This window comes from Alligator sinensis, unplaced genomic scaffold (assembly GCF_000455745.1).
Source record: "Alligator sinensis unplaced genomic scaffold, ASM45574v1 scaffold656_1, whole genome shotgun sequence".
Classification (NCBI taxonomy): Eukaryota; Metazoa; Chordata; order Crocodylia; family Alligatoridae; genus Alligator; species Alligator sinensis.
Genome location: NW_005842333.1, coordinates 428,024 through 455,941, shown reverse-complemented (window position 1 = coordinate 455,941; position 27,918 = coordinate 428,024). Strand labels below are relative to the sequence as shown.

General features: G+C 42.8%; 2 protein-coding genes across 7 annotated transcripts in view; both read right to left on the bottom strand.

Moving 5' to 3' along the window:
• The window catches only part of CD8B (CD8b molecule), a 36,450-nt gene extending 15,382 nt beyond the window's left edge, over positions 1-21,068 (bottom strand). The window contains exons 1-2 of the mRNA XM_025210080.1: positions 21,006-21,068; positions 14,769-14,869 (exon numbers count right to left, since the gene is read on the bottom strand). Coding sequence (XP_025065865.1) covers positions 14,769-14,858 — 90 coding nt within the window. The 5' untranslated portion in view covers positions 14,859-14,869; positions 21,006-21,068. The remainder of the gene's footprint in view (positions 1-14,768; positions 14,870-21,005) is intronic.
• A 261-nt stretch (positions 21,069-21,329) lies between these two features.
• The window catches only part of KRCC1 (lysine rich coiled-coil 1), a 40,831-nt gene continuing 34,242 nt past the window's right edge, over positions 21,330-27,918 (bottom strand). For 3 of the 6 annotated variants that reach the window (XM_025210058.1, XM_025210060.1, XM_025210062.1), the window contains 6 exons: positions 27,248-27,354; positions 25,851-25,958; positions 25,596-25,770; positions 24,452-24,733; positions 23,190-23,289; positions 21,330-22,691 (listed from right to left, as the gene is read on the bottom strand). In XM_025210058.1, coding sequence (XP_025065843.1) covers positions 21,890-22,691; positions 23,190-23,289; positions 24,452-24,733; positions 25,596-25,770; positions 25,851-25,958; positions 27,248-27,354 — 1,574 coding nt within the window. In that variant the 3' untranslated portion in view covers positions 21,330-21,889. Of the gene's footprint in view, positions 22,692-23,189; positions 23,290-24,451; positions 24,734-25,595; positions 25,771-25,850; positions 25,970-26,273; positions 26,474-27,247; positions 27,355-27,918 lie in introns of those variants that run through there. The other 3 variants (XM_014522268.2, XM_025210061.1, XM_025210063.1) reach the window with 3 other exon arrangements.

Below are 27,918 nucleotides of genomic sequence, written 5' to 3'. Positions count from 1 at the left end.
CTTGAGTTGATATAGTTTTTTCCCAGTTGGGTGGGAGCTATCATTAAACTTGTGTATTTTCGCAGGTTTAGTAGAAACCCAGACAAGTCACAAGCATTTATACAACGCTTTGTCCCTTCAGCTGACACTGCCATTGCTCATTTTTATTCATGCCCTCACACATTTTCCTTTCCAATCAATGAATCGGAAGTCTTTCTTTCCCAGTGGAAGAGGTTCAAGAGGAAGTGCTACCTTGACTACCCCTTAGCCTAATGGATAAGGTGTGCTCCTGCTGGGGACGTAGCAGGAAACAATCATCTCCCAATTTGAGCGGAGAGAAAAATAGGAAGATGACTTTACATAACATTTCAAGGCAGTTCCCATTCTGCTGGCAGACTTCATTTTCCGTTCCCCCCCTGCCCAGGCTTCTCCAGGGTATTTTAACTCCTTGATTGCCAAAATTATTTTTGAAATCAATACGGGGTTTTGGGTAACGAAACAGTCCGAGTACATATTTTGAGAAAAATGTTGATACAAATATCATGGGAAATGCAACTGTCTCTATAAAAACAGTTTGGCATGAAAACTGTTTATTGAATAAAAAGACATCTCTGATGGGAGAGACTCCTCAGGCATGAAATATTGACCAGCTCTATTCCTGCTCATTTTACAGTCCCCCAGACTGAACTGTAGCATCAATTAATAATACCAGGGGTGTAACGAGATTCTTATTTTACCTGGTTCACGCACAGCGAATTCCTGCGTTTCCTTGAATTGTGAGAAACATCTCTCCCAGGTTCCTTTGACAATATGCTACCCTGGACAGTTTGAGTGAAGTCACTTTTCCCCTCGGTTTTTCTTTATGATGGAAAGAAAAACTCAGCTGTACCTTTCAGCCGTGTATATATGAATCTGCCCCGTTTTCAATAGTTTTTCTAAACTTTATGATTGCAATTCAGTTCTCGCTTCTCCAGGCTGCACAAGGAGAACGGAGACATGCATTTCAGGGATTTAAAAATTATTTAGCTGAGTTCACTTCTCCCCATTTTGGGGAGTGTATTACAGCCAGCTGCAACACTCAAGGGATCTGATTCCATCAAACAAATCTGCTGAGTTTATTATGCAAGTAATAGCCCCATTTTCCTTCTCGGAGAGCTATCACAAAAAATCTCATCTGTGCCTGTTTTGGTGCAGGCACTTTTCATACTTGGTTTAGTTTCATTGGAAGTCATTTCAGATGTGGTAAAACTACCGGCTGCAGAATTAAACGTACCTTTAGAACAAACTTGGAGGTTTGAGCCAAAGCGCAGAGCACACATTATGAGTAACAGCAGCACAATACACGAAATAAGATTCTCAGTTGGCATAAATCGATGTAGATCCTTTGTCTTGAGGGGGGCTATGCTAATGTATACCAGCTGAGGAGCCTGCCCTGCTATCGTCCTACTGTGAAGACTGATACTGGCCCATTGTACAACTCGATATCACACTGGACTAGGCTGAATTTAGGTGCTGGGTGGAGTTTGTTCTTGCAAAATTCCACTTTATTCCTGTTCTCTGGCAATGGCAGGAGAGTTTTTTCGTGTTGATGCCAGGATGCATTTTCCTGGGGGCACGTGCAGAATTTGGGTGAAATGCTGAACTCTTTTGCAAGGAAGGAACCCACCTCTTAATAACTGAGGACCTGTGAAGGAGGAGGGTGGAAGGCAGTAACTGCATTCAGAATTGGTTAATGCTCTTTGGGGCTGAAATGAGAAGGCAACTAATTTATCTCCATTTTACAGAGCACAGAGGCATGGGTGGATTCAGCAAGCTATGCACAGCACAGAAGTGGGACTTGAAGCCGGATCACCTGCATCCCAATGCAAGGCTCTTCACAAGGTTCTTCTTAACAGCAGAAGCAAGTCAAATGAGCAGATGATAAGCTATGGTACTTAAGGCAAAATGAGCAAGGTGCCTCCCTAAGAAAAGATCCAGCCTAATGACGTTAGGGAGGGAAAAAGCACCAGAACTGAATGGGTCCCTGGGCTTGGAGCCCCAGGCGGAAAAGGCTACGATAAGAGATCTGAAAATGAATTTTCCGGCGACTGTCATTTATGACATGCACCTTTCATGCTACACAGTGAAGCTCTGGTCTGGGTGATGAACAGAGACAGGTGCGATGGGCACGTGGCTATGAAGGAAGTGGTTTCTGTCAAGCTAGTAACCCTGGCAGCCCTCTCTGAACTTCCTTTCATACTCCTGCAACCCCTCCACAGCCCATCAGATAGGCTGAATAGGTTATAGCATTTTCTTTTCTTTCAGTGGGATAGCAAACCAAACCTACACAAGAAACAAAGGCCTAAAAATCTTCTTTGAGCTGTGATAATCATGGCTCTCCATTCCCAGAGGCTCTAAACACTTCAGCAGCTATAACACATCTGTCCTTGCAGCTGGCATGGAAAGCAGTAATGTGGTTGACCTATACACATGCAGTTGCCATGCCCAGGCATGGCTCAGACACCCTCACCGATCCAGTTACATGGGAGCATCCTTGATGAAAGGCAGAAACATTGTCAACCTCACTGACAGAGATGAATTTGCTAATTGTGAGATGAGCAGAGCGAGGAAGCCCAAAGACTCATCTTCATCTTCAGCACCAGCATTTATAAAGAAGCAGAGACGTGCTTTGGCCTGCACCCCTGAAACACCATTTTGCCGCTTGTCTTCATGCTTAGTTTTCCAAGGGGGGTTAGAAATGAAATCTTATTCCAGCCCAATCAAGTTAGCAAAGAGCAAATCCAGCACACAAAGGCAAGGAAACTCTCAAGCTACTTGGCCCAGGGCAACACTGGTCCTGAGTACAGGAGCTCAGATGAGATGATGTTATGGGCCTTTCTGGCCCCAATTGTACAGCTTTCAGTGATGCTAGAGCCACTCTTATACAAATTTCAGAAGACTATAACAGATCAGCTTAAACCAATAGAGCCCATCGGGTATAACTTAGCCATGACTCAATGAAAAGGAAGTCTCAGATATGGACTATAATAGAGAAATCAATGCGAGGGTATGTTCCTGCTTTCTCAGTATGGAGCCAAGCAGCATGGACCCAAGGCATGCTGCACCTACTCCACACCTGCCTTCCAAACTGGGATGAGTATAACCACCTTGATGTAGCACTTGGCACAGCAAGAGGCTGTGCCTCTCAGAAGAGCTTTTTGGTAGATGCCCAGTGCTGCATGAAAGTGTCTACGCTGCTTCTGGTGGGGGGGTAGCAGATGTGGCATGCCTCAGTGTGGCACTGCTTGGTGCTGTAGTGAGGGGCGTAGACACGCACTGAATTGCTTCTCTTGCAGATGGACGTGAAAGACATCCCGCTAGAACAGCTATGCAAAAGCAGCTATGAAGACAGCTCTACTTCTTTCCCCCTTGCAGGCAGCCCAAACCTGACATGGGTCACATGAGTAAATGAAAGCATTAATATTATTCATTGTTAGTATAATGTTAGTAAGTCCAGGCTCCTATGCACATGCAGATCCTTTTGTTAATCTACCTACAAACTTTGCCCTGAAGAGCTTTTGCTCCACACTTCAGGCAGAATTTGCTGGGTGGAGAAATCTTTCTGCTTCTGGCTATAAGGGATTGTAGATGTCAACACCAACACGAAATAACAACCACGTATCCTTGTAATACGGACATGATCCTGCATCCCTGCAGCAAATGGGAGCGTGATCAAACCCATGCAAGCAGACCCTCTCTTGGTGTAAACTGTCGGGCGTCTATTGGCTTAGTGGAGCTGTGACAATTTTATACCAGCTTAGGATAGGTCCCTCCTCATCATTTATCATTACAAGGCGAACAGTGCTAATGTGAACCCAATGCCACACAAGCAGTGCCTTTCAGGGCACTTAAACAGCGAGCACCTTGTGGCAGTGCTCTGTGCAGCTTGGACTTTCTCCCTGAGTGGGTTTGTCACTGTTACATAGATACCTTATTATGTGGGAGCCTTTTATTTACAGAAAGAGGCTCACATTTAACTGTAACCCTGAGAAGTCTGTGGCAACGGCAGTGAGATGTACTTACTTGAGTGGGACTGCTTTTTGTGGAAGCAATTCAAGTGTTGGGGCAACTTTACTCTCTCTTCCATGCCGCTTTGGATCACGTGACTCCTATCAGAAAGCAGTTGCAAAGAGAGTTTGCAGTGTAAGGGTTTAATACAATATACATGTGCTGGAATGTCACATTCAGATGTTTTTTTTTAAAAAAACCCCTACCATTTATACACAGTTCAGCTATTTGGTTGAACAATATTTAGGACCGAGGGGGGTAACCACTAGAAAACACCTTTGGAATTGGGCAGCAAGAGTCTCTTAGATGATCCATTGCAAAAGAAATTCTATATTATTCTGCAGGTCTGGTGAGAGACTGTTGCTTGTAATAGTGCCACTCCACTATTTGAGACCATTGTAGGGTTTTTTGTAGGCGACTACAGAAAATAAGAGGAAAACAAGGCTTGTGAGTTGATGAAAGGATTAAAGAAACTGACCCCCCCAATTCATTAATATTTTCATGCTTAAAAGTGCCAAGTTTGGTTTTCTGTGTTGGGTAGGGATGCATGATTCTTTCTTCATGAATTGCTGGATAATCAAAGGATAGGGGGCAAAAGTATTTCATGACTTGTAGCAGACAGATGTCTTATATTCAGAGATTTAGAGCAACAGTGTTCCCAGAAACAAGGCTAGCACTGCAATGGTAACAGGATTGGGTGTACCTCAGCCCCCTTTCTGGTCACTCTAGTGCATTTTCTATGGGTCTGGCCTCTTGCTCTGACTTGTGTTCAGCTGGGATCTTACCACCCTTTCACGTCAAGGCTCTATGGGTCTGGCCTCTTGCTCTGACTTGTAAGTCAGAGCAAGGGTGGTAAGCTGGGATCTTACCACCCTTTCATGTCAAGGCCAGAACCCAGCTGCATTGCATGTGCATGTCACCTGTTCACCACTTCGCAGTCCCAACTGGATTTAAGGCACTTGTGCTTCCTTCCTCTGGTAACCCACTGTAGCTACCAGAAACCTTCTAAAACAGGGTTTGTATTTAGCAGCTAAAACAAAGCATTGTGGAAAAAGGGATTTTAAACCAGCAAACAGCTTTGAGGCCTAGAGCATCTCCTCTAAACTTAAACTGCACTACTGGCTAAATCAGACAGGGTTGATTCCGTGATATGGACCAGCCATCTAGTGACAGCTCCAGCTACAATATCAATCATTATTAAACCCCCCCAAAAAAACCAAAACACTTCTCATTTGTCAATGATACCATATAATTTTAGTGAACAATTACACACGGCAACAAATATTTAAAGTAAACATCAAAGGAAGACAGAAACCATTTGAATAATGCTTGTAGGTAACCACTATATGCAAACCTGCCAGCACTGGATCTGAAGAACTGTCTAACCGAAACAAGGAAGCAAAATGCTTAATGAACATTATCTGATAAAAACAACACAGCCAGCTTTTGAAATAACTCATCCATTTCAGAAGGGCAATTATAATGACGATGCACTTAAAAGTTGAGCTGGTTGACACCTGTCCATCTTATGGGAAATTCTATTTCAAATTTACTTTTCTTCTTAATTAGTTGCACCATTGATAGGGCTCCACTGGGGTACCAGGGCAGTTCAACCTGATGGAAGGCTGCAGTGCACCATGGGAGATACAGTTCATTGAATGCGCCTAACCCACTGAGAAAAAATAGGGACATAAGACATGCAAGCAAAAATTTCCATGAGGAACCAGAGCAACTAAAGCAGATCTGTATTGAGGTTGAACTGGGCCATGATGCCACATGTCAGCTCCATTCAAACCAAAAGTTTTTTCCAAAGGGAGAACAAAAAATCTAATTTTGAGGGAACTGCAGTTTCCATCGTGGGGAAAAAAAATATTTCAATGAAAAATTCCCAACCGACTCCAATAAAAAGCTGGCCGTGTTTTCATGGTTACTTATTTCCATGAAAGGTGTGGTATCTTAAACTCAGGAGCATTTTATAAAGAAATAAAGCTAGAAATCAAAATGTTGACTGTTCTTTCACTCGATGACATTTCTGCTTCCTTTCGCAGGGAAGAAAAAACAAGCAAACAAACAAAGAAACAGTCCCCCTTCTTTGCTTCTCTTTGCTGAAGAGTTGCTTGATTGACCAATTTTCTTTTCTTTTTTTTTTTTTTTTTTTTTGGGGGGGGGGGGGGCTTACTTTGCCATTTAGTGTTTTTGTTTGTTTTGTTTTTTGCAGGTGCATTTTTACACACCCAATTTAGGTCAGGGCACATCAGGAACGCAGTCACCAAAGGTATCCTAAGTAACCTAAATTGCCAGTGTAGATAATTCTAGGTACAAAACTGCACCCTCAAAGATTCACTCCAGTGTCTGAAAAACTGGTATGTGGCAAAGAAATCTTGCTCTTTCAAGTCAACAATCTAAAAAAAAATAGCATGTGAAAATGGTGTGGATTTTATTGAGATGAAACCAGCAGATCTCTTAACTAATAAGCTCAAATGTGCAGGATATACAAACTAGCACCGCAGACCATCAGGGTTCATTACAGGTGCCAGGTGCAAAAACTGTGGATTCAGAGCTGCACAGTAGGACCTGGTGCACTGCCTGTGATCTTTGCTTGAAGCACAGCTGTTAAAACCATTGTGCTCAAGAATGATGGCACAAACCGTGCAATGTGCGTGCAGAGAAAATGCTTGAAAATCTCCAAAAGGGAACGTATTGGTTTTATAAGAGTCCAGTCACTTTTTTCTTTCTTTCTTTCTTTCTTTCTTTCTTTCTTTCTTTCTTTTTTTTTTTTGAAGTGTTCAATAAGTCCGAAAATCCTCCACTTTGGTCCACAAAACATGAATCCCTGAGCTGGTGTTCTAGATGTCCCAAAATGCACAGACTTTGCTTAGATTAACTTTTTAAGGAGTGGGCAGAACTTTTCTGAGTTCTGTCATCAGAGAGAGAGAGAGTGTGGAACGACGCAGCTGGGTTTGCTCGCTTCCAATCCACATGGCAGATCTATGTATTTTAAAATAACTCAGCTATCTTGGGAACAAACTTCTATCCCACGAACCCCTCTTTTACATGAGGACCTCTGATGCCCTCCCCTTACTCAAAAATAACCATCAATAAAATCACCATAACAGTAAAAGCTGGTTGCACAATATACCAGTAGCCGCCCAGCTGTTTAATTTCTTACATTTTCCTGCACTTCCTGGTATTTGTCTCTTCCTTGTTTCTAACAGGTTCCTGCACTTCTTTGTAACTCCACTGACTTCACGGGAACTAAGCTGATTCACACCAGAGAAGCTTGCATGCCAATCACCTACACCTAACTGGGACTCCCTGGAGCCCTGTAAGTGCTGACAGATCTGCAGGTCCCTGCTCTAACTCAGTGGTTTTCAACCCTTTTGTACAAGACCCCATTTGTAAACATCTATGACCAGTCCTAACCCAGTGCCCTTCACTCCCGACCCACTGTCCCCTGCCACCAGACACCCAGTGTGTGGGGCAGGGGGTCCCCCAAGCAGCCCCTTGCAGGGTGGAACTCTGCCAGCCTGCTAGGGAAAAGCCACGGTTTCCCACATTTTCCTCCTTTAAAAAGAGAATCCATTTTTAAAGTTTGCTCGTGACCCTGTCATATATTCTTGTGACTTAGTTTTGGGTTGCAAAACACAGGTTGAGAAACACTGCATCTAACACTGCATCTAGTTAAAGAATTGCCCCCCCCCCAACTGACTCAACAAACATTCACGTGTTGGGTTGGGGAGAGGGGAAGTGGAGTGGAGGAGCCTGCCCTCTCCCCCAGGGCTGCGCCCCCTCCCAGCTCGGGTGCTTTCTGCAGGAAGAGAGGGGAGAGGGAGTGAGCTGCAGGCTGGGGTTTGCTGGGCCTGAGCTGGAGTGGGTGGGGGCTGGGGGTGGGCTCCAATCCACCTACCCCCCAGTCCAGCTCAAGCCAGTCAAACCACAGCACGCAGCTCCCTCCCTTCCTCCAGACAGCCCCAGGGCCAGCCCTGATTGCTCAACAGATTGACCCTAGCGAATAGAAATGTCCTAAGATGCTGCACATCGGAGTGCCTTCATCGGACCCCTCATTAGTTGAGGGTTAATTTGTTACGCAGTCAGCCACTTTAAAAGTGCTCTGTAGCCGTGCATGTGCGTCACAGCATAGCTGTAGAGTGCTTTCAGGGCACCAATTGCATGACAAATGTAACTTCTGTCTGCACCCATGGGTCAGTTTCCATTGCATCCAGTAGGCGCATAAGTAGACATACAGGCCTGAGGGTGGGGGGAAGGGGCAGTGGCCAAATGGAGGTTCGAATGCAGAAGGTCTGGCTCTATTTAGCTTGAAACAATCAGAGATAACGGATAATAGAGTTCTTCAATCCGAAAGCTTGGCTTGGCGAGCATAACAATTGATGTCATGTGGTACTCCCTTATTAGTAAAAAAAAATGAAGCTAATATCCATGAAATTAGAGATGGGGGTGGGGAGGAGCAGGGGAGGCTTCAATGGTATTAGCAGCATCAATTTGAATTTTTAGTGTGGATTAATCTATGGAAACTACAGGAAAATCTGATTAATTAGTCAGTGCTAGAGTCAGTGGTATCACTCCAGTCTTTTATTCAGTGGCCAGAAATCCCTACCAGTGTCCTATTGATCTGTATTCCAAACTCTTTGGCTGAGGTATCATTAGTTATAGTGTAATTATTCATTTCCAAATGCACATGCATGCTCAATCACACAGGGATTCATTCCTGATAATCATGCAGTCCACCCAATAAAAGATAATCACCCACAACAATTCATGCCTTACAATTCGTTCCTGGTTATAAATCAGCTTAAAAGGTACTGACCTACATCATTCATAGCACCTCTGAAGCCAGCTGATACTCACAAAGCCATGGATGATTTTGGACTCTTCTTGGCTCAGTAAGACAGATGATAAACTGCTCCATTTTGAAGAATTATCTTCTGTTTTGATGTTGAGTGCATGCATGGGTGCAAAGCAAAAATCTCTGACTACTTATTTTGCTCCATCATAATCATGTAATTCTATAGAGTGATCACACTGAATTTTTATAGTAAGAAATCATACATTTAGCATTTATCTGTATAATCATGCACTTTTCATATAGTAAGCCAGGGTGCGTACAATTTGTATTCAGAATTATTGTAATATTTGAGTATGTTTTTATTCATTATAGACGGCAAAGATAATTCTTTTCTGCCTCTTAATACAACCCATGCAGAATACAACTCACAGAAAGTTAAAAACAGCTAGCTACTGATAAGGGATAATTAATCATCATGGCTAATCCCCTTGGGGTAATGAATAAACCAGATTTTATAACTAGGAGTTATCAGGCCAGAATGATAGCTGCCAAACTTGGCAACTGTAATTGGATGCTGCCACCTATGGCTGGGAACCAGTAATACACATACATTTAGAAATAAGAGTGGAAGAAGGGAGGCTAAAATACCAAGACGTACTGTAATAGAGTATATGCAATTTACTAGTGCAAACTTTTAAAGTGAATTTAGTACTGGCAAGAGCTGCCAGGCCAACAGACCTGGAAAATGAAGTCCTTCATTCAACTAGAACGCAAAAAGTAGCAGAGTAAGTTTCCCCACATTGCCTCATTCATGCTACCAACCAGACGTAGGACTGTTTTTAGGGACACAGTAGTTTGATCTCTCTCAACTCACTCATTCCTTGGCGTTTCTGCTTGTACAAGGATTGCAGAGACTTGCATAAACTTCTGTCCTTTAGGAACTGGAGTGAGACCAGACACTTATTTGCTGCTGTAGGCCACAGAAGCCCCAGTAGAAGGTAAAAGCTTTTTGTCCTGACTGCTCCATAGTGGACCAGTGAGCAGGCTGCATGAGAAAGGGCCCATTATCAATCCCCCTACACCAGTGGTGCTCAAACCCAGCCCACAGAGCCACGCCATCCAGCCCACAGGGCTCTCCATGGGTTCAGAAATTTGGCAGCTGCGAGCAATAGCAATTAACACTGCTGCTGCTCTTCTACTACCAAATTTCCAGGACCTGTGGGACCTGATGATATAGGCTTGCACACTGGTTTGAGGCCTAATCCAGTATGCAGGACAGGGGTCGTGTGTTGAGTATGCTTCACATGCTGTATCAGGCCCACTCATCTGGTATGCCATGCTGAAAGGTTGGGCACTGCTACCTTAAAGCAGTCCATATTGCACCACCTTTATCTTGTTTTAATAACAAAGCATCCACAGAAAATATTCAGGGCCAGTTCCTTCACCGTGCTATTAATAGGTGGATACCACAAAGCCAGCAATATCCCATCTTAGCCCTGATCACAGTAACTAATTAGTGCAGCAGGTCAGAAGAACTGAGGAAGTGAGTTCATCGCCAACACTCCCGTACTAACCCTTTTCTGTATGAACCCTATAGCTTGCACTCCAGGATCAGGCTGCTTTGAACAGGGCAGATGATGCACATCTGGTGCTAGCTTGCGCATGGAACAAATGCTGGCACTGCTAACATGCTGCAAGTTTACAGCCAGGGTAAAAAGGTTGTCATTTTCAATAGCCAGAAAACATGTCATTTTGTTTGGGGAGTCTATTCAACACTCACTCCATCTGCATAACTATTTGAGTGGAGCTTCATGCATGGGTAAAGTGGAGAAGAGCTCTAAATATGGGCTCTGATATTACTAAGCAGCTGTGCACCAAAATAGTTGGAGCCAGATCCTATCTCACCTACTGGTGTCTGAAGTGGTCCTATTCCACCCTGCTCAAGTCCCTTAAAACAGTTAGCAAAAGAAAAAAAGGCAGGTGGGCCTTCCTGCTGGTCACTGATGCCTATGACTTGGAATTAAGGCTACGATAAGGCTGCCTTACAAAATAGGTCTGTTAGCAGTAAAACAGGTGCTGTGAAAAATATATGCAGCATGCCAGTGCAATCGAAGAGCAAAGCAAGCACTTATTCATAAATGAAGAACTGCAACATTTATTCAAATCCATGACACCTAGTAGGTTTATAGCATGAGACAAGCATCAAGAATATTGAAAGAACTACACTGTTGCAATTAGTTTGATAAAAATAAGAAAAACTTTATACCCTCCAGAAAAACTGAAAGGTTTTTATTTACAGGGAAAGTCAGGTCAGGGAACAAAAGGCCCCAAAATCTGCAAACACTTCTAGACTGCTCAAATGTTTGAGTAATTAAGATAGACTGAAATAAGATTAAAAAAAAACAACACACAATCATTAACAATGCAAAATTATGTCAATAAGTAACATCCCCAATCTCAAGCAAGACTTTGTTCTGCTCCATTTTAAAGCGGTGACATATAATATAGTTGCATCTGATTTATTTCTGGGATCTTAAAGCTCTGGAGTGATAGGAATCATCACCTCCAACGTATGCTTGAGAAAACTTAGGCAGAGGGATGATATAACTTTCTCGAATGGTGCACCAGTGTGGTAGCTCCTAGGGAGTCTCAGCAGTAGGCCAGGGCCTCAGCAGTAGCCTGTGTTTGGGGAGCTTGCACTGAAGCATCAGCAGCCCCTGCTGCCCCTGTACAAGGAGGTAAGTGCTGGGTGGTGGGACAACTGAGCCCAGTGGCGGGACGCACATGGCATTGTGCCGCTCTCCAGGCAGTGGTAGTGGCAGCAGGGCACAGAGCCCAGCGTGCAGGGGAAACCGCCTCTGCCCCATGCACAGACTGGGGGGGCATGTGCCCTCTGGGCTTCCACTGGGGTGTGCACAGCAGCAGGAGCCCCTCTGCAGCCCTGGATGAGCTGCCTGGGCTTTGACTGTCCCATGACCTGGCCCAGCCAGGTCCCCATTGTCCCACCACCCAGCCTGGCTGGGGCCCCATTCACCCTTGCCCCGGCCCCTCTCCTGCGGGGGCCTCGATCTGCCCCTCCAGACTCCTTCCCTCTCCCCTCGCTCCCTCCCCCACAGACTTACCTGCTGGGGGGGGGAGGTGAATACCCACATAATTTTTTGTCCCTCCTCTAATGGTGCAGACATACCCTTAATCTCCTCCTCCAAATTTTACTCCACTGAACTCATTGCTAGAGCGAGGATCTTCCTACCCTTTCTCTATTGCCTCCGTGGTCTTGGCCTTCCCAGCCCTGAACTAACTCGCAAACTGGTTTACATGGCCTAAAACCATGGCAGACACATCACAGGGTCCCCACCCCAAAGTAATTCCTGTCTAATTTTAGACCTGACCTGGGAAGATTAGAATAAGGCTCTCGTTTAGGTGCACATATCTCATAGTTCAGCAATAGTTATTATATGATGTAGATATAATTACTAGCTCACTGCTTGTGGGCATGATGGAAGAAATAAGTCACGAGGGAGAACTGGAATGTGAACTGCGGCCTAGTGAATTAACAAGATCATTTAGATATATTTTCTGAAAGGAATTATCCAAAAACCTGGTGCCTCAGCTGAGATGTGGTGACAGGTTCTGGCTTTTCTTGTTCCTCTGCAGTGCACATCTGCAATACAGCAGAGAGGTTTCTTTCTATGTTCTGTAGCGTCTGAAAGCTCTTGAACTTGATGTAAAAGATGATTTATGGTCTACTCCAACTGGCAGTCATAGGACGAAGGTAAAGGGCATAGATCATCCAGCCTAAGGGCACCTATATACATTCTGGGGAGGCGGGGACGGGGCACTTTAATTAGAGTGGCTCCAAGAGCTGCTCTAATTAAAACGCCCACAGCATCACGCACGTTCAGCGCGTGTCAGAGCAGATGTCCTGCATGTGTGTAGGTGCTCCGAGATAATGACAAGCATCTCTGTAGAGCCTTTGGATACACTGCATCTATTTTTACAGGAACTTGAATGACTGGAATGATGTTTTAAGATGCTTTGAGACGCAGTGACCTCTTATAGATTCCTACCTTTAACCCTGAAAAATAAAAATAATTAAAAGCTCATAATAACAAATGTGTAGAGACCTACTGACTCATTTCTTCCATCATGTCCACAAGCAGTGAGCCAGTAATTATATCTACATGTGCACTTTACTGTGGAGTAGTTTAATTAGCTCTGCAGTAAAGCATCATTGTCTACCTATGTGCTGGTATTAGGGTGCTGTAAACTAATTAACTCCACCATAAGATAGTATTGTTGGTGACAGTACTATCTTATGGTGGAGTAATTTACTGAGCAGAAAGGTGACCTCTGGAGGTCCCTTGCAGCCCTACTTCTCTATGAGTTCTATTTATGCTGACCACGGGCATAAATTGCACTGGATGTGGGCTTGTTCCACCCTGGCTCAAACTGCTGCTGTCCCAGGCACACGTGTAGATGCTGTGGCTAGGAGCAGTTTACTCTGGTTCAAACTTCTCTGGAGTTTATTGCATCACATTAATTGTGTAGATGCACTAAGAAGTAGTTGAGACTGACAAGTTGGAGTTTTGCAAAACCTGATGTGGGTGAAAATATTGTCAGCTAAGAAGCTGAGTGAAAACATCAGAGTTTTCCCTGACAGCCCTAAACACCCATCAGTAATTTTGCTGATGCATGGGAACCATGACTGCCAGAAGAAACTAAGACTGATGAAGGTGCTATTCCTGTCTGAAATAAGCAGAAAGGTGGATTCAGTTTTAACCTAAGAACCCAATTAAGGAGCTACTAGCACAGAGAAGTAATAGTACTTTAATGTTGCTCCTGGCCTTTACAGCATGTTTTGAAATAATAAAAGGCTTTAACCTAAGCTAACAGGACATGGAAATTTGGTGGAAGTGATGTTTCCTCCTTGATTTGCTCTATTGAGCATAGGTGATAGGGCAGGTTTCAGCTCAAGTGGGATTCACACGCACTGACTCCCATTCTCCAGTCTGATTTGTGCAGGTGGCCTTTACAAGCCCTCAGTGTCTCTTGGAAGGCAGCCTGCCTGTATGGATCAGTCTGCTGGACAGGGGCTAGTACGTTTCCTCAACACCAGAGAGAATAAATCAAGGCTGGAATTGTTTGCTTCAGTAAATACATCAGTTATCCTGTGCCCAAAGCAAATTTGAAGACCTCTCTAGCACTGCTCCTCCACCCTGGTGTGGTGGTAGGTGTGATTGGTACTGGCTTGGGAAGAAAGAAGCCTTAAGCCCTGGATTTCCTTGCCTTTGATCTGTAATGTTTAATCATAGAACTCATAGAGAAGTAGGGCTGCAAGGGACCTCCAGAGGTCACCTATCTGCCTGAGGTAGAACCATCCCTATCCAAACCATCCTATATAATCCATAATCTATTTATTTATAAAATTCTTTTGCTTTTTTCAAGGAGTCCTCCAGAGAGAGCGCTCTCCTACCAAACACAATCAGAGGATACACATATATGGTCTCTCAAGAAGTGCATCCACATGTAACTATTACTTGTTATTTGGGGCTGTACTGAGTGCCTGGATGTCAACGTTGAACATTTTGAAACACACACCACAGTGAAACACACACTAAGTTGCGCCACTTGCTCTCTAAGGAGACAAGCACCAGCACTGCTGAACAATACGTCTCTACGTTCCTGTCAGCTAAAGAATGTGCACGTGCTTTGATACACCCTTTAGATTAGAATAGCCATAAAGCAGCCTCATTATATAGCATCAGGCAAGCTTTAAAGCGCACCTCCGAACAATGAGATGAGCACTCCACGTTCTGCAATTAGTTCCTAAGACAAATACATTTTTCTGTGTACGTAAGAAAACATTATGTGAGCTACAACCACTAGGCAGCACTGGGGAGGGGGTGGGTGTGGGGGAGAGAGCACTGAGAAGACGTACCTTGCTTTCATGGGCTTGAGCGTTATTCTGGGGTGGATAAAACAGCATCAACCAGCTAGCAAAGCACACCATGTGCGGGGAGCAGATCATCCATGGACCTACTGAGCAAATAAACAAAGGGCATATTGAAAAGTAAACCAATTGAAAAGTTGCAGCTTTTTCAACTACTCTTAGACTTATTACGGTCAAATGTTTTCAACTTGGGTCTATAAAAAATATCAGAGTTACCCAAAGAAACCTGTCTGCCTATGTCCTTAGACCAAGACGGCTACAACCAATACACCTGAAATCTATGTTTAGGCATCTCCGTTGGTGGCCTCTGATTTTCTGAGGTGCAAGACAATCCAAGTCAACTGGACCTGGAGGGGATCCGCACTTCTGAAACCCAGGCCTCCTGTCTGGATGCCTAAATACACTTAGTTTAGATTTACACAGAGCAGGAACATTTTTGTCTAGGCTTACATTTCCAGCTCACCTGTGAAGTCTCAGTTATCCAAGAGATGCAATATAGGCACATAATCAAAATATATAAATCTTACAGTTGTGATCGAATTAAAATACTTGAGCCCCATACTTTTGAGCCCCGAGGCCCCTCAATATGAGTACAGATCTGTGTAGTATTTACTCTCTGCATGTACAAGTTTAGAAAAAAACCTTGTCTGTTACAATGGTGCTATGGCTGAAAGATATACCAAATCCCATCAGAACATATTATCATTTTTTACAACAAAGTTTTCCATTCCGCTGTATTTTATTTCCTTCCATAAAATCCCAATGAGTGATCTCAGTCCAGTTGCTGTGTTTCTAAATTGTAACAGATATTGTTGTCAACTGGGAACATAATACAAAAACTTACGTGGATGAAACAGATGGCAATCAGATGTCAGGTCACAGGTATACTGCAAGTCTCTGATTCCTCACTTACTACATTAACTTTATTTCATCACCCGCACGGAGAAGGGGGGCCAACATGCGAGGGACAGGGAGGGTTACACCATCACAACTCTTTTTGCAACAAGTGATATACACAGCAGGGCCTTGCAAGTACCTGTTGCTTACAGCTAAGATGTACCCAATCTACACAGCTTTGTGCATGCAAGCCTATGTGACCCCTTCGCCACATGAACAGCAAAGCAGTCAGTAGAAAAGGCAGCCCTAGATGAGTCCTGGCATTGGTATCGAGGTTGCAGGATGTGGTCTGCTGTAGCTGTCCTCTTCCCTTGGGACAAAGGCTCTTTTCCTCATTTGGTAAACTAGAAAGAAAACACATACATGCAAAACGGGGCAACCAGTTACATACCGAGGGTGATATTCTCCCAAGGATTTGAGGTGAAAGCCTAATTCTCATGCATGAAGAGGCACCTTTACATCACTCCGTTAGAATTCAGATGCCTTAAAGGGGATGTGGATGTAACTTATGCCTTGTCCAGTTATTCTGCTGCCCTGCCCTGCCAATGCTGTAGGGATGTTTTCATGTAAACAAGAACCAGACCTTGAGTTTTTGAGGGAATGTTTCTGTTAGACCCCAACTCCGTGCGGTGCCCAACGACTAGGGAGATGATGATCCAATTGACCATGCATCCTGTTAGTCATTAGCCAGAGCAGAGCAGGGAGCAAACACCAGCACACGTTGCTCGCAACAGCTTTATTCAGAATGGAGACAGCTTCGGACTAGCTCCCAAAAAACCAACAAACCGGGGAGCCACAGTGAACAATAGTTCTTTTCACATTTTATATGCCTTGATTCATCCTCATGAACATTCATTGCACCCTCGCTCCTCCTATGTTCTGCCCAGCTCTCCTCCCATCTCAAGCTACGCCTCTGTTTATTGTTTACTTCATTAGCATGGAATTGCCTATGCATTTCACTCATTTACATGTCTTTCTGCTAAGAGCGCATGTCTAAGACCTTGACTTTACTTCTTTGGTCAATGGGCGAACTTCGACCAAAACCTGGAAGCTTCTTCACCAATCACCATTCACCTTTTTGCATATGTTCATTTCAGATTCTGCTTGTGTTGTTTTTTCACATTCCAGTCTGTTTTTCAGTCCTAAGTTGTACCGTCTTCCACATTCCTAAAGCTTCACCTCATTCACAGCACACAGACTCGCACAGACTCACTTGCCGCTTTTTTTTCAGAAAAATGGTTAACACAGTTAAGATGGTTACTTAGCATAAGCAAATGGCTGGCTTAGATATCATTCTGCCTTGTGGTTAGCAGCTTTTGCTAGGCCACAGGTAAAGCCTTTATTCAGCTGTAAATCCAGTGCTCCCCAAGATCCAAATATAGTCATCCCAACAGTTTCCACATCAAAGTGGATCATAAACTGGAAGCTTTTACACTTACACATCTTGTTACAAATAATTCCGAATGATACTAAACCTGTAACACAAAAAATCCATGCCCGCACTGGGTGGAAAGCACTAATGTGAAGTGGCTCAGGTCTGGTCTGGCCCGTCACTGGAGACGTGCTGCTCTTGTTCTGAAAACCTCTCCAATTCAGAACTGTGGTCACTCTGCATGTCGCGTGAAGCAGCTGGTCACTTGTTTGGCCGAATGGAGATGGAAACATCTGTCAGGTCCATGGAAGGTGGCAAGAAACAGAGTAAGGTCCATTGACTGCTAAGCATGTTGGATGAATCAGAGAGAGGTTCAAGGCCATGTAGGAAGGCAATACACATATGTAGAAAGCCATCATTCAAGTTTCATCCCATGTTCCTGACAATACACCCCAGTCCTGAATTACAACACTTCCTGATCTAGGCATGGTCAGGAGCCTGCTGCAACGAGGCTCTCTTCCTGCCAAAGCCAGTGCTGTGGCAATGTTACACTGGAGATGAATAATTTCTGTTGGACTTGGGATACAGCTAGAGACCCCTCCAGGGCTGAAAGGGCTGGTAGAGGAAAGCTTCAGGTTTACCAGAAGCCATTAGTGATTTTGGGTGTGCAGCCTGAAACTATAATGAATCCAGATGTTAACAGTGGGAGATGCTATGTATTTTTACTGAAAAAAAAAATCAAGGCCCTAAAATGTCACTAAATTGGCCACCTGAATGCTGAGGCAGCCAAAATCACATTAAAAAACTAAAGCCCTAAATCTCTGCTCCAGCTTTACTTTGAAACTATTATTCAAGAGAGCTCACCAGGTGCATGGGGCTGTGGTAAAGGTGGGTGTGTGGTTTTCCTGTAGCTCTCTGAAAACTCCACGTTCACTGATGATTTAACAGCCAAAATGTTGATCTCATAGTAGCGACTGCCAAAATGAGTGCATTTTTGTTTTAAGTATAGATTGAGTATTTCAAGAAGGAATTTCTTGTAGCATTTCATTTTATTAGCCACTACTGTACATATTTATATAGCTTTATTTATGACCACTTTTTAAGAATCCAGGACCCAAGCATCTACACTCCTCATAAATGTTGGCTCCTGTGAGATGGGAAAGTTGTTATCCTGATTCTACAGATGCAAAACAAACACATCAAGACATTTTGTCGATCACAATCACAGGAAATCGATGGAAAGGCCAGAAAGAGAAACAAGAGCCTTGACTCCCATTCTCCTACTTTGATGTCAGTAATCTGATGGATAAGTGTTTTAAAAGCCAACTGTCACCACCTTTTTATGCAAGGAAAAAACATTTGTGGGCTCCATTCGACTCTTCTGAAGGTGTAGAATTGAATGCTCCCCATTTCGATCAGGTATCACTGAAAGTAATGGAGCACACAATAAAGTACGAGATAAAACCTCAGGTTAGCTCTCAATGATTGTTCAGTGACTTTGCTACAATTTAAGGTCATGTAAAAAACCCCCCAAACCTCAGCATTTTATCACAATAACATGAGCAATAACACGTGTGCTATTTAGAGTAATTTTAGGAATGAATAATTTTGAAATGATTAATGTGATGCTCTGATTTTTTAAAATAAATCTGAAAATGTGCCCATTTTATATATTTTACAACCCTTCTAATGCCCCTGTGGAGTTACAGTAACCCATGAAAGAATTACCATACTTCTTATATACTAAAGTTGAATTATGCGGAAAAATGTAAGCTCAGAAGCTGGTCGAAGGACATTAGAATCAGACTATATGCAATGTCTTAAATTGAATTTCTCTCTATCTTTCAGTGCTGCTGCCAGGACATACTTTCAGAAGAGATTTTAAAGGGATAGGCCCGATTCAGGCATATGCTTAAGCATGTTTGTTTAAGCACATGCCAAGACTCAAGGTACCTTGTTGAGGTAGGGGCATATCAAGTAAACCCCGATTCATGCTTTTATCTTTAGGTTGCACACTGTGGAGACTCCAAAGGGTCTTTTTTGCTACATATCCTGTTCTGCACTGAAGATGATTTCTATCCTGATTTTGATCATGTCCTATTGAGTCAGAGCCTCTCTCAAATGCATCAATTCTAGGGTATCACAACCAGCAGTTTCAGGCAACTTGTACCACGAAGAAAAGGCAGGTGGCACAGGAAACAGCCAAATCACAAAAAAAGATCCGTGCTTTCCGCTCTCATAGTATGTTCTAGCTGTGGATCACAATGTCCTTTTCTAAATACCCTGCAGTCCTCTCTTAGAAGTACATAGTAGAATATTCACCTAACAGACTGTGAAAATGGAGCACAAGATGTAAGTGATTGATCAAGATTGCATGGCAAGCAATTGGTGGAGTTGAGAATGAAACCATACCTCCTCAATTCTTATTGCCTTGTTGTAAACATTAGACTATCCTTTTTCACACTAACCCCATGCTTATGATGATGTAGTCTTTAATTTAGCCATGACATTCTGCGTTAACACGTACACTCTGACTATAGCTTCCATTCATTATGTTGCTATATATGGCCTGTCTCTTTAAAGATCCCTGTTGTATATGGATTTGCTAAAGCATGAGTTTTAGATTAAGTCACTTATCTTGCAACTGGATCTTTAGGTGGATTGCTGCACCTGCAGAAAGCACCAGCTGATTTCAAAGGGCCTCAATACCAATGCCAGGGCCTACCTGTGCAAAACTGAGGGCAGGATTGGTAATTTACTGCTTCAGTTCTCCTGCATCGTTGGTTTTAATTAGGTTGATAACCTTAGACGAGCAGATTTAGCTTTAGTTATAAACACGGTTTTGATCAGATTCTCAGCCGGGGCATCACAGCACCTCGGGGTGCTGCGAGACCCTTTGAAGGGTGGTGTGAGGAGGTATGTCACCACCTAGCCGCCCTGAACGGAGGTAAGCACTGTGATAATTAAATCAGTTTTTGAAGTGGGGTGCCACACAGTTCACAAAGGCTAAGGAGGGGTGCCTGGAGTCTAAAAGTGTTGAAAACCACTGATCTAGAAACTTTTGCAAGTAAGATGGGAAAACAGTGCATCTTGGAAAGACATGTTTACAATACATGGTAATTTTCCTTTTAAAGGCCTGGCTATTATTGAAAATAGGTCTCTCATAAAAATACATATCAACACAAATATGGAAATACAGGTAAACAGGTCACTAGAAAACTATGAATTATACTTATTATTAATATAAAATGCAGTATAGCATGTTATAAATCTCTTTTTATATAAACTACAGAAACATATCCAGATGCTGGTGGAGAATATTTGACCTGTTACCTGCAATCTTAAAATCACACCCAATGTCAGGCAAATGGATCTGAAGCGATGATACAATTTCTAGATCAAGCATTTTCCAATGAATGGACACACTGATGTGGAATTCAGCTAAGAACATGGATACAACCAATACTATTTCCTATGCATCATCAACACAGTTGCATAACTGGTTACGCCTGGGCAAGCTCACTAGAGGCCCAGGGTCTAACAAGGGCATAGTGGAGAGAACCACTATGATTTTCAGATTTCCAGTGCAGGGGTAAGAAAACTTTTTTATTTGAACCTGAACACAATGTGTTTTAAAATCACTATGAGCAAATGAAGTTCCACGCTGGCATTTTCACGTGGTTATTTTCAGAGTAGAATGGCATTTAATTTAATGCAGTCAATTTAATGCTGCATCAGGTGCCAGAATAAGATTACAGGAGACCAAAATCCGTCATTTAACCCCATATACTGTAAGCAGACGTGGTGCAAACTCCCTTCTACCTCCATTGTGCACATGCCTCACCCCAATACAGAAGAATCAAATCTGAGGGCTCAAGGTACTTCCAGTCTCCTTGTCCCACCGTACCTTTGACCCAACAGCAGCGCAGACCAAGACCGTAGCTCATCTCACCTACCTGCAGGATGCCCGATGTTCCATTAGCGTTATACCGCCCAGGTCTAATTCCACATCATAAATGAAGAGCTGTTAAAACCATATTTAAAAAAATGCAAAGCTGGTTTAAAATTTTTCAAACATTATTTTTTGATATTAACTTCCAATCCAAGACTTCTGGGTGGAGTTTTTTAAGCAAATTAGTTTGAATTGGTGAAATAATAAATAGTATATAGTTTCAATTAACAATTTAAATTAATTTTTCATCTGGTATTATTTCAGTATTTCCTAAACTAAAAATCTGGATTACAGCAATAAGAAAAGCATACTGGACAACATATTCTGACAATCAGCCGCATGTTTAATAAAGAACCTTTCACTTTCCACCCTCAGAGCTGGGTGAAAAAACAACAATAGTAAATAAGAATTGGAACCCAAAGCCTAAATAGGCTTACATTCTTCTTTAAAATCCTTTAGTGAAACACATACAGAAATGGTTGGGAATATTGTGTACTTATTTTTAATTTTACAAGCTTTGGTATGCTGGAAGAATGAAAGAAGCCCTCCATACTCTGTGTCTTTACTTCTAGTAAAATACTTCTAGTATTCGAATATTATTTGGAAGAAACAATACACGGTGATGGAACTCCAAAATGAATGCTGTAAACTGCTGACCTAGATTTGAAGTTCATACAGACTGTTGCATAACTGCTGTGTGTGTGAGATTAGTAAAAACAGATTCCTATCTACTACCTGATAGTTTCAGAAGATAGGCTCTCGCTCGCTTCAAAGAGTGGAACCAAAAAGTTTGGTTTTTTTTCTTTAAAAAAATGAATCATAATATAGTACACCATGGTTAAGAGACTACAAAGTGAGATGACTTCTGATTGTTAGTCAAAACATCTCTCAGTATCCCAGGATAGACTCATCCCAAAGTATCTCCTCATCCGTTTTGCCATCAATTTGGGGCTTCTTTTTATCCTTTTTGTGTTTTCTGCTCTCCTTTTCAGTGGCTATTTCTTTAAGTCTTTTATCTTTACTGTGCTTTGACTTCTTTTCAATTGCTGAGTCTGTATCAACCTTCCTTTGCTTTTGCTTCTCACTTTCCTTTCCAGAATCAGGGTCTTCATTGTTTTCCTTCCTCTTCTGCTTTGTGGGCTCTTTCTCATGTTTCACTTCTTTTCCAAAGTGGTGTTCCTCCTCGTCTTGTTTCCTCTGAACCTTTTGTTCTTTCTTATGAGAGCTGGTACTTGTATCAGAAGAGATGTGGTCATAGCAGTCACCTGATTCTTTTGATTCTGGGCCATAGCTGTTACCTCTGTAGGCGGTCACCTGAGATGATGTCATTTCCAAATAACGATCCTTGCTGTAGTGACATGTAAGTGTGTTTTCTAGTCTTAGCCTAGTCTCATAAGCTGGCGACCAGCACGGCAGTCTGTTTTCAACAGCATATGACGACGTCCACGTTTCTGAAAAAGGGCTGCAATACTCATCTCGTTCAAACTTAACATCCAAAGGTACAGTGTCGTCATGGTCATTATTTTCTTCAAATTCACTGGTCTTAAACTCATCTTCCTCTGGTTTTCTGAAATATGTTTTTGGTTCCAGGCCTCTTGCTTTCTGCACTTTGATGTAATCAGCTAATTCATCTTGAAAGGAGTCATATGTTTTCTTTGAATTCTTTATGAGATTGACAACCATGGTTTCTCTGCAAAAATTGGATATAAAATCTGTTATTAAAACTGATCAGTTTTGATTTGAGCTACTGTAGAATGCTGGGTAAAATTCGAAACCAGAGAGATTTAAGAATGTGGTGTGCCACATGATGCATCTGGGTCAAATGAGTTAACTAGGCAAAGAAAACCAATTCTCAGGGAGAGGTTCACAAATGCATTAATCCAGTTTTACATGTGCTTGACCCAGGGGTGGTCAGTGAAGTTACACTGGCATAGAATGGGCTGTCCATGTATAGGACTTCTGCAAGGGAGTGTTACCACCCAAAAGGAGGTGAACATTTTTGGTCAGAAGTATGTTTTTTACATTGAGAGCATCTCTTTCACCAGCAGGATATAGTCACTTGATATAACAACCAAGAGATAGGGACCATACAAGTCTGCACTTCTCCCTTCTATTGTCATTCTCTAACATAAACTCCCACATGCAGTAACGTGCTGCAAACAGAGAGGTACATTAACAAAATACTTACTTAATCTGATGTTTATTTCCTTGCATGTGGGACTGGTACATTTCTATAGAGGTAAGGGTGATGTTACATATAGGACATATGTAGTTACCAACCCCGACTGCTGAAAGAACAGAGAGTTGGGTATTAAAGAGGGTGTAAGCATCACCACCACACAAGAGACATCTCGTTCACTCCTCTACGCAACGGACCTCATATAGAGTTCATCACCCACAACTACACTTTTTTTCCCTTTAAACAGAGATGGGTGCTGTGAAGGTAAACCATGAAGCATACAGAGCAACACAGGCACTATTCAAACAGTAATGTTATTTATGTTAATTGACACTGATTATGATCTCCCCTTCTAAAATATTTCTAGAGTGCCCACTACTGCGGGCACTAATTAGCTTTATTAAATACACAGTGTAGGTAATGTGCAAATATCCACAGTATAAACTGGTCCTGAATCTGAGTACAATGGGTACACATGACAGACCTTTGCTCCGACACGTGCTAATTAGCACGTTGGAACAGACTCAGTTAATTGAGTCTGGGGCAGGGTCAGAACAGCTGGATTGGCCTGAAGTACATTGAGCCTGTGGGCCAACACCACATGGGATCCAGCCTCCAGACCTACCTCAGGCCATCCATCTGGCCTGCAGGGTCAGAAGGTTGAGAGCCACAGGTATAATAGCCTTCAAATACAAAAAGGGCTGGTATAAAGAGGATCTAGACCAGCGTTTCTCAATCCGTGGGTTGCGACCCAAAAGTGGATAGCATGAATATATGAAAAGGTCTTGAACAAACTTTAAAAATGGATCAAACTTTAAAAAGGGATTCTCCTTTAAAGGAGAAAAACGTGGGAAACTGGCTTTTCCCTTGGAGGCTGGCAGACTTCCACACCCCCTCTCCCCACACACTCATGCCCTACCCCACAAACCAGGGGGCTGGGACCTGGGGGTGGAGGGCAGCAGGTTGGAAGCGAAGGGCACTGGGTTGGGACTGGCCACTTACATTTACAAATGGGTCTTGGTACAGAAAAGGTTGAGAACTACTGATATAAACTGTAGTGTGTGTCCAGAGGGTAAAAGATAAGAAATAATGGTCTCACACTGCACCAAGAGAAACTTGGTTTGGGTAATATGAAGAACTTCAAAACTATGAGGGTGGTTAAATATTGGGACAGATGACCTAGAGGCACTGTGGAAGCTCTGTCACTGGAGGTTTTTAAGTGCCAGTCACTTCACTGAAGACCCTGGAATAATTCTCCACTACTCACTTACCATTTGCACTGGATTCTGCAGGAACAGCTTCATCCCCCAGGTCCTTCATCATTTTCTTCCTCAATTCATTCCTTTTGTGCTTCTTACCAACATAGTGCTGATGGGCCACCAGTGGGTTATTGAAGGGAGCTGAACAGAGCTTGCAAAACTTGTCTGGATCATTTAAATCTAAAGTCATACTGGAGGATGATGCAGACTCTTCAGTCTCTGTGTCTTGTGAGGACTTCTCTGCTGAGGGCTGCTGGGGTGCTGGCGATGCGGAAGGACCAGTGGGTGAACTTGCTAATAACACAAGAAAGGAAAGTCTGGCACAATTCTTTGGAATAATGCACACAGAAGCATTGAGCTATTCTAGCTGGAGGAAAGCAGCCTTCTGGCCCGGCTGTTAATAACCATGTGTGCACACTCTCCATGCAGCACTCAGGAGCACTGCCACAAAGTATGTCCTGCCTACTCACTACCACTCTGTGCATGCCAGCTCCCCCAGATATGGCAAGAGTTGCCTAGAGTGCCCTTGAACTGCACATTAGCTTCCTGTCTCTGGCATGCTTATGGGCATGAATTCATGGCTGCTCTATGCACTGCTCATTATTGGGATTTGGTACACATGGAGAAGCAGCAAGTGAAGTTGGTATAGATAAACCCAAAGAGTCTACATAATCCTGCAGTTTTCTCCATAATGTTATGACCTTATTTCAGCAGCATATTCCCTTCTCCTGTCTCCTCCAGGTATATTGGATGGATGGTGTGACAATAAGAGGGTTGCTTTAGAACTCACTCTTAGGACATAGGGCCAGTCTCAGTAACACGTTCCTGGATAGATTTTCTTAATTAGTATAATAGCTGCTAAGGCCTGCAATCAATCCTCACACAACCCTACAGTACATCTTACTCCCATTTCACAAGTAGAGAAATGGAAATACAGAGACACTTGCCAAGGGCCCATCAATGTAAAAACAGGGACTTATGAATCTTTAGCTCCAAACTTGTGCTGAAACAATATTTTCAGCAAGGTGTTTGCCACACTTCAGACTGCAAAAGCACTGAGAAGCAGTGATGGGAGGATACTTCATTTTAACTGTTTCAGGGAAGAATCAGGAATACACATGTATCAAAGCGGACATAAAGATTATTTGGTTCTCACCAGTTTCTGGCTGGATGCTCTGCACTAGCATCTGAGCTTGGTCTCCTGATAATTGCCTTAGCTTTTTGGCATGGATTTTTCCCATGTAATGAGACTGAGCAACAACTGGGGAAGTAAAAATCATGTTGCAGAGACTGCAGTATTTGTTTTTATCCACTACTCCACTTCCATCCATCTGAAACCAAAGGCAGGTTCAGTTACCAGGTGAACAATGAGCAGTTTAACATTCTCGATAGTGCTCTGAACAGACATCACCTGAAAGTTGATATAATCTGTCTTCTTCTGTTTTCCAGCCTTTTGCCCCTCATCTTGCTCACCGTGTACTTGGAAATAAAGTCGAACTTTCTGAGCATGCTTTTTGCCCTGGAATGAGACTGGAATTATTCCTACTTCATTAGTGAGGACCCATGTGCTTCCTCATCCAGAAATTAGAATGGGCTTGAGCAGAAGTTGCTTTTGCACTTTCTGATTGTAGTCACACAGAGAGTGAACCACAAATGAACACATAACAGAGTGTGTAATAATATTTACTAAAAAATAATGCTAATACTTGATACTTCTATCCGACAATTCATTCATGGATCTCAAAGCAGTTGTTACAGTCACCAGTCCCCAGGATATCAAGGAAACAAATATCCTTTCTGTCCTCTCACAGATGAAGGCAGGCTACATACACACCTCAGGTCGCAGAACAAGTCCACTGTAGAACCAAGACTAGAACCCAGCTCCTCTGCCTCCCAGTCTGGTGCATCCTGCCTCACAGTGTGGAGATCAGCTGTTTCTACAGATTTTAAATTTGGGGTGATATCTCCTCACCACTTTTATGCCCACGTCCCTGCATTGCAGTAGTACACGTAGCTCCAGGACATATTAGTCACCTACAAATTCAAAAGAAATTTGCCTCCTTTGAGCTGACACTGTCCAAATGGCTTCAAAAGAGCAACCTAGTCCGTCCAACGCATGGACCAGGAGAATCGAGAGGTCAGTTTCCCCACTGATGTCTCCCTAAGACTGTGGAGTCGGGGAGCCATTACAGCTATCTGCAGCTATATCTAAGGTCAGATCCAGCAAAGAGAAACTTAAGCCTGATTTTTGTGGGATGCCAAATGTCTGATGTCAGCTCTAGCTGAAGGAGTTAAGGAAAAGCTCAACCTTGCAGGACCAAGCTTTCTGTTACTACTAAAAGCCAAAAAATGGCACTTGCTTTGGCAGTTCTTTTAAAAACTATTTAACTGGGCCAGGATGAGAGTGAAGAGATCATAGTGTTTTGACTGAAACTGGGGGAAATGCTAGTGCCTGAAAAATCTCTATACATATACAGGACCAGGTTTAAAAACAAAGTATACTGTTTGACATATGTGGCATTTGCTCAACGTATTTATTAGTTCTGAGAAACACTTTCAATAGGATTTGCAGTTTGCTATATCATATAAGATTGAATTAGGCTACTTGCATAGCATTGTATAAATGCTGTTAAATCAAGATATAGAACTGTAACAGTCACTGCATGCAAATAAAACCAACATTTATCAACGAGGGTAACTCTGAGTTATGTCACTATACAAAACATAGGTGGCCATAATCTGTATAATCAGCACTGAATATAGCAATGTCATCAGTATCCTCTTATATGTATATCCGCTGTGACCTACCACATAGTGTGAAATCCTTTGGGACTCAAATTGCAGCACAGCTCCACACACTTTACAGAAGGTGTCTGTAAAAAGGTCTTTTCTTGTTGCCTCATCCAATGTGCCATCTAGAATCAGAGATCAGAAAGAGAAGCAGTCACAAATGAGAGCAGGAAGAAATCCCATTTCTTTATTTATGAAAAAAGCAGCCACTGTTGAAGATCTACAGCCAGTAAGTGATGAACAACAAAGGTTCATTTCATACTGTATAAACCAAGAAATCACAAGGCGCTCAGCTATTTTCAAAGGACTGCTGTGAAGCCATTTAAACCTTCTCACTCACAAAACTGCTGCTCTAACACACCTTCACAGCATTATTCATAGAAAGCTATAAACATAAGTGGACCTCTAAATACAAAGAGAGACATTTTCATTTTGAGGTGCTTACATTCTAGTTCAGATAGTAGGACAAATCAAAAATAGTTGAAAAGAGGTGTGGACAGGGGCTTCAGCAGTGTGGATGTCATGGATAGGTCTGTACAGGGTTGAGATCAGATGCAAGGTCAGTGTGGGAAAGCTTGATAAAAGGAACTCAGCAACAGAAAGGAGAGAGACAGCTGGGAAGGAAATACAGTACTCCAGGGGTTAGAAAGGACCATTTGGGGAGAGGGTTGTTGGCTATGATTGCAAAT